Source organism: Pistacia vera, unplaced genomic scaffold (genome assembly GCF_008641045.1).
Source record: "Pistacia vera cultivar Batoury unplaced genomic scaffold, PisVer_v2 Contig653, whole genome shotgun sequence".
NCBI classification, from domain to species: domain Eukaryota; kingdom Viridiplantae; phylum Streptophyta; class Magnoliopsida; order Sapindales; family Anacardiaceae; genus Pistacia; species Pistacia vera.
Genome location: NW_022196505.1, coordinates 1,797 through 9,053, shown reverse-complemented (window position 1 = coordinate 9,053; position 7,257 = coordinate 1,797). Strand labels below are relative to the sequence as shown.

At 34.3% G+C, this 7,257-nt stretch overlaps 1 protein-coding gene across 2 annotated transcripts; it reads left to right on the top strand.

The window, feature by feature from the left end:
* Positions 1–559: 559 nt before the first annotated feature.
* On the top strand, positions 560–6,244 carry LOC116111907. 2 transcript variants are annotated; one of them, XM_031398074.1, is made up of 6 exons: positions 560–1,201; positions 3,426–3,479; positions 3,695–3,775; positions 4,340–4,409; positions 4,493–4,581; positions 5,847–6,244. In XM_031398074.1, exons 1-6 carry the CDS (start codon positions 1,025–1,027, stop codon positions 5,979–5,981), a joined length of 606 nt encoding a protein of 201 aa, XP_031253934.1. In that variant the 5' UTR covers positions 560–1,024; the 3' UTR covers positions 5,982–6,244. The 2 variants fall into 2 exon arrangements, with proteins under 2 accessions (XP_031253934.1, XP_031253933.1); XM_031398073.1 differs by lacking the exon at positions 560–1,201 and adding an exon at positions 2,090–2,725.
* Positions 6,245–7,257: the final 1,013 nt, after the last annotated feature.

Sequence of the window (7,257 nt, the reverse complement as noted above, 5' to 3'; positions counted from 1 at the left end):
ACCATAACAGAAATTTATGGATTCGCCTTGATTTTGTCATATGTCAATATAAATTAATATCATTGCCAATTTGCCATGTAATAGGTGTAATTAGGCTTCTTAGAAGGATTTGACATTTGAGTCTCATTCAATAGAGTTAATGTGATATTTTCCTATTTAATAAATTATTTACATTAATGTTTTGTTCTTCAATAGGGATAGCATTCGAGAAGAAGATCATTAAATAAAGAAAGAAAGAAAAAGGTAATTACAAACTAATACGTCCTTGTATAATAATACACACCATTCACTTTCTTGAATTTGTGCTAATTTAAATGGTGTAACTGCAATAAAATAAACTAATAGGGATTGAAAAAAAGAGAAAGCATAATAAAGAGGGCTAAGACGTAATGAAATCTTATTAGCTCTTCTCAATTGAGTGGTGTAAAATGAAGGAAATGGGCTAACTTTATAGCATTTCCTCCTGACATACCAATTATACAAAAGATAAATTATAATTTAATGTATATTTAAGTGGACTTTGTATAATTAATCATAATTTTGTGTATATTCAAGTGGACTTGCGTGGATCATGTAGGAAGTTTATCACTTACAACAGAATTAAGATTTTCCATACATATCACGTCTTCTTCAATTCAGTAATTTAGTAGTACACAGAGCCACCCCACCTGTAATTGGGCAAATGGGCTAGAACCTCTGGTTTTGTGGGCCAGAAAATCCTTTCCCAAACTCCATTAACACAACCCAACCGAAAGCTTCGGGAAGATCCTCCACTCCCGTCATACCAAACCAAAAATTTACCTCCAAATTCAATACAATAAAATAGAATAGACCGGTCAACCGTCAACGCAACGCAGAGACTCACCTGTCTATTTTCTATTTATTTCTTTCCCCATTTTTCTGCAACATACGCGAAACTTCCCAGCTCGAAGGAATAACTCTCAAAGCATTCACCCAATTGCTCTCCCCTCCCCTTTTCCACCTCTGCATTCTCTTTGTAATTTCAGTAAACACCTTGTGTGCAATGGAGAATGGAGAAGCAAAAGTGTCCTCTGAACAACCACAAGGCTCTTCTTATACATACTGGGTGAGGGAAGCCACAACCGATGCCGCGCCGCTTCCTGTCCCCAAAAAGCTTACACAAAATGATATTCTTTCGCAAAAATCAGAGCCCGCAACTCTCGGCTCTGTTTGGAACCGGGTATGCTTTTTTATTTTATTTATTTTTATATATTATATATGTTGGTTTATTGATCTGATTCTTTAGATGTTAATCAATGGTTTGTTTGGTGATTGTAGGGAAAGATTTTATCTGTTTTGTTATGTGGGATTATTGCTTGTTGTTTCAGTTACTTGTTATAATGTAGTTGTTAGATCCAAGATTAAGGTTAAAGGAACAAAAAAAGGGTTTTAGTGTACGTAAATTTCTTGTTTTTAGGCTATAATTTCTACGGTATCTGATCTTGATGTTTGGTGCACTGTTGAATTGGTTTTGGTATTTTTTTTCAATTTCTTAAGTGTGTGATATCTTTTTAAGATTGGTTTTGATGTTAAATCAATCTTAATGAGGAATGCCTGGTTTTGGCTGGAGCTNTTGCCATGTAATAGGTGTAATTAGGCTTCTTAGAAGGATTTGACATTTGAGTCTCATTCAATAGAGTTAATGTGATATTTTCCTATTTAATAAATTATTTACATTAATGTTTTGTTCTTCAATAGGGATAGCATTCGAGAAGAAGATCATTAAATAAAGAAAGAAAGAAAAAGGTAATTACAAACTAATACGTCCTTGTATAATAATACACACCATTCACTTTCTTGAATTTGTGCTAATTTAAATGGTGTAACTGCAATAAAATAAACTAATAGGGATTGAAAAAAAGAGAAAGCATAATAAAGAGGGCTAAGACGTAATGAAATCTTATTAGCTCTTCTCAATTGAGTGGTGTAAAATGAAGGAAATGGGCTAACTTTATAGCATTTCCTCCTGACATACCAATTATACAAAAGATAAATTATAATTTAATGTATATTTAAGTGGACTTTGTATAATTAATCATAATTTTGTGTATATTCAAGTGGACTTGCGTGGATCATGTAGGAAGTTTATCACTTACAACAGAATTAAGATTTTCCATACATATCACGTCTTCTTCAATTCAGTAATTTAGTAGTACACAGAGCCACCCCACCTGTAATTGGGCAAATGGGCTAGAACCTCTGGTTTTGTGGGCCAGAAAATCCTTTCCCAAACTCCATTAACACAACCCAACCGAAAGCTTCGGGAAGATCCTCCACTCCCGTCATACCAAACCAAAAATTTACCTCCAAATTCAATACAATAAAATAGAATAGACCGGTCAACCGTCAACGCAACGCAGAGACTCACCTGTCTATTTTCTATTTATTTCTTTCCCCATTTTTCTGCAACATACGCGAAACTTCCCAGCTCGAAGGAATAACTCTCAAAGCATTCACCCAATTGCTCTCCCCTCCCCTTTTCCACCTCTGCATTCTCTTTGTAATTTCAGTAAACACCTTGTGTGCAATGGAGAATGGAGAAGCAAAAGTGTCCTCTGAACAACCACAAGGCTCTTCTTATACATACTGGGTGAGGGAAGCCACAACCGATGCCGCGCCGCTTCCTGTCCCCAAAAAGCTTACACAAAATGATATTCTTTCGCAAAAATCAGAGCCCGCAACTCTCGGCTCTGTTTGGAACCGGGTATGCTTTTTTATTTTATTTATTTTTATATATTATATATGTTGGTTTATTGATCTGATTCTTTAGATGTTAATCAATGGTTTGTTTGGTGATTGTAGGGAAAGATTTTATCTGTTTTGTTATGTGGGATTATTGCTTGTTGTTTCAGTTACTTGTTATAATGTAGTTGTTAGATCCAAGATTAAGGTTAAAGGAACAAAAAAAGGGTTTTAGTGTACGTAAATTTCTTGTTTTTAGGCTATAATTTCTACGGTATCTGATCTTGATGTTTGGTGCACTGTTGAATTGGTTTTGGTATTTTTTTTCAATTTCTTAAGTGTGTGATATCTTTTTAAGATTGGTTTTGATGTTAAATCAATCTTAATGAGGAATGCCTGGTTTTGGCTGGAGCTCTGTTGAGCTATGAAATTACTTGGGTGAAAATTGTATGTGTTTTGTGTTTGTGTATTTTAAATCTTTTAGTATGTGGTGGGGTAATATCCTCTTCTGATAGCTTGCAGTTGATGGTGTGATTAGTTTTGTGGAGGATTGAGCATGAATTCTTGGCCATATATACTAGGAGCTTAACATCAAATACTTTTCAATTCGAAATTTTTCGTGCTATGACAATTTGTGTGTGTAAATATTGCCATTATTTTTGGTTGATTTTTTATTTGAATTGGTTGCTTATTTCTGTTTGTATGGTTTGTATCTGGTATAGGCAGGAACCTGGGAGGAGAAAAGCCTTAATAAGTGGGCAAGTGATAGAATAAAGGTTTGTATGTCATCAACTGGTAATCATTTTACCCTTTTCTTCTTTTTCTAACTTAAAACTTGTTAGAACTTATTTTTGGTTTTTATTTTAAGGTATTAGGTGAGCATTTGTCATAGTTAAGCCATAGCTTATTTTGTGTTCTAGAAACTATTTTTCTCTTTCCATGTGTAAAGTAGCACTTACGCAAAATTTCTTTGTTTCTTTACTTTGTGCAGGAGTTGCTTATAACAGTGGGCACCCTTGAGTTCCCTGGTGGCAAGGCAGAAATAAAAGAAGTGTCAAACTGTGTAGGCGATGTAAGTTCTTGCGGCATGGATTTGATATTTTGGATTAGTCATTTATGGAGGTTCCAGTTATTTTCCTTAGCTTTTTTGTCTCAGTGAATTTTATCTTTTATCATGTAATATTTATTGCTTTTTCTCTCAGTATTATGGCAGCTTAACTAGTTTTTAAGTAAAGTGAGTTTTGGGAGTGCTAGATCACACTTTGAGACAAGAAAACAGTCTTATGATCATAGAATGTTGGTGTAAAAAGTGTTAACTTTCCTTTATTCTTCTCTTATTTCTCAAGGAAAAGGAATTGAGCTATATAACATTTGGGGCTTCTTTATTAAACTTTTTGCTGACTCTTCTTGAATATCAGCCTTGTATATTGCATAAATTACTTTATGGTTCTTAGTTGTTTTGAGTTAATAGTGGAGGATCTCAATACTTTTTATGATTGTTTAATTTATTATTATTTTGTTATAGCTTAATCAGTTATTATAATGAAAATCTTCCCTTTGTTACTAGGGCTTCACAGTCTTTTATTTTTTTTCTTCTTTGTTTATATCTCTGAATGTACACTTTTCTATTGAGCAGGCATTCTTGGTGACTGTTCGAAACAAGAAACGTGTTGGCTACACTTACGAGTTGACACTGAAAGTCAAAGGTAACCATGTGTGTATACTGGTTTTCATTCTTGTTTTCAATTTATATATTGTGTTTATTTAACAATAATGAAAATATTATTAGGAGAGTGGATTATCCGGGAGGAGAAAAAGGTAGTCAAGGGCCGTATAGAGATCCCAGAGTTCTCATTCGGTGAGCTGGACGATTTGCAGGTACATTCCCTCTATATAAATTTTACTTTGTTGAATAGGTAAAAGTATATAGCAGATATAATATTGAAAAACTCTTTGTTTCATATACTATATAGTTACTGACATTTGATGAGTTGCATTAAATTGAGCAAATGATATGTGTTTGGTGGGGTAAGCCCTTTGTTTTAGACAAAATATACCTCTTAGATTGAAGAGGTATGAATGATATTGTCTGATGTGGGCTGACCTTCATTTGTAACATATGGAGAACAACAGGACTGTTATATGAGGAAGGGGCAATGAAAAACGAGAAACTTTTCACCATGAGCAACTCCTGCTGTTGTGTATAAATAATTAGAGGATGCTAAATACTAATCAAAGAAAAGGAGATGCTGTTTTTAACCATGATCTTTAGTGCAGTTGTTTGACTATGGCTACAGTAACTTGTTGAGTTTGACTTGTTCTCTGAGATTGGTCAGCCTGGTCTAATTGATAAACATGTTTATGGGATTCTAACATCCAATCTAGTCTACTTGGATAAGTTTAATTTCATAGTTTCCTATCAAATATAAAATGAAATAAAATAAAATCAAATTTACACTACTAAGCAATATTTAAACTAACTTTTAAGCAGCCCTTTAAGACTGAGTTAATCTTCCTTGTGACATCTCCCTTTTTAATTATTTATGTTTGACTTAATGGTATTTTATTTATGAGCTTCAATCATGATGTTGTGAGTTTGAGGTTCTTGCATAAATATGTGCTCAACTATTTTGAGGGCTTATTTATGGAACAAAAAGTTGAAGAAAATAAAAAACTTGTGTGGGCTTCAAGTATTACCCAGTGCAGATTTATACTACCACTAAAGAAGGGCACTTGAATTCTGTACTTGCAGTCATATTAAGCAGATGATTTTGGCTGATTGAGTCGTTTTATAATTACAGTATTGGTCTTTGCTGGGTATTGAGCATTGTCATGATATTCGCTGTCTAAACTCTCAAATTCAAGCCCTTCCTAGACTGAAAACAGGTTTTTGCTGTGCATCTCAATTTTAGCCAAGTTTAGCTAGACCAGTCCTTGGATGCATGTTCGTGTTGGAGATTTGTTTTATGCCCTTGTCTGTTGTTAAGGTTGAGCTTTCATGTTGGCCTTGAAACAATTGCAGGATAGCATACTTATTTATTTACACCGTAGTGAGAATAAATTAAAATGTTTTAGGTGTGACATGTATGCAGAGCAGAGATGGACTTCCCTTACCATAATTTTATTATTTTTCTCACATGTAGATGGAAGTAAAGCTTAGTGAAGAAAAAGATCTTCTGCACCAAGATAAGTGGCAGATCTGCCAGGATTTGAAGCAGTTTTTGCAGCCTGTTCGCGAAAAGTTGCTTCAGTTTGAGCAGGAACTCAAAGATAGGTAGGAGAGCGGTCAGAATGGGGTTATGTCAAATGGAAACCCTGGTTTTGATCACAATTGTTACTGTAACTGTATTTTATGAGTTAATTTTAGCAAGTATTTCTTTGGATTCTTTTAAGGGAACATAAGATAATCAAGGAAGTGACTTTTTTCATGTAATCCTTGGAATTTATTGCCACTGATGAGGGATTGATAGAACTTCATTTCAAGTTTGCTTGGGTTGTTTCTCACATTTGATATTGGAGAATTTTTATGATCCTTACATCTGAAATTTTCATTTCCTTTATATGTTCATGACAACTAATAAAAATGAGCTTTTTTTTTTTTTGGTCTCTGGAGATGGGAGATTTCGTTCGTCTTCCAAGTTTATTTTAGTATGAGTCATAAACTTAGGAACCAGTATGCAATTTCTTTAAACTTAATTGATCATGGACACGATGATAAAAAGCATCATAAAACTAGTGTGTCAGAAGTTAACTGGACACGGCGAGATTAGTCTAAGGCTTATATGAATAGATCCAAAAATAGTATGAGAACTTTTAATATTATTTCTACTCATGGAGTGTTTGCAGCGTATTGCTGATCCTTTCGTGTAATAAACAGTTTATGATAATGTTTTTGGCAAAATAAAATTTGGTCCGACAATCCCATAACGTTCTAAACATTTTACCGGAAGAAGGTTATTAGGTGTTGGGTCTTAGTCTACTGTGGATACACTGATGGAAACTTAATTGATGCAACACCTGAAACTAGAAGCTAGAGTAACAAGTAAACCAACGATAAGTTATTGCCGGCAAGTTTGCTCAAACATGGTAATAAAGAGCAGATAAAATGGCAGAACCCAATTTGGTAAGACCTAAGAAGCTGAAGTTGGACTGATTCCGACACGTATACTACAAATTTGGTTCCTCCTAGTTGAGGTTCTGGCGCCAACTTACAGATGTGGAAGTATTTCTCGAGGGAGTTGCAACAGTGAATACATTGCAGTAAAACTCGCAATCTTTGAAAATTTTACGACATAAGCACATGCAACTGTTAATAACAGGAAGCAAGAACCAACCAAAAGCAACAAATAGAAGTGATGAGATACAGATACACTAATATTTTCACAATTGCGTTCCTTCTTTCTTCTCAAATCTCGTTAAAAGTTTAAATATTTCATACCTCACTTCNAAATATCCTCAGTGAAGGGCTAAACTAGATTCAGATGGAATCTAGTAGGCCCTAGGATTATCTTCTCGGCCACTCCTCTTGGAAGATTGGAAGTTGCAAAAGAGAGA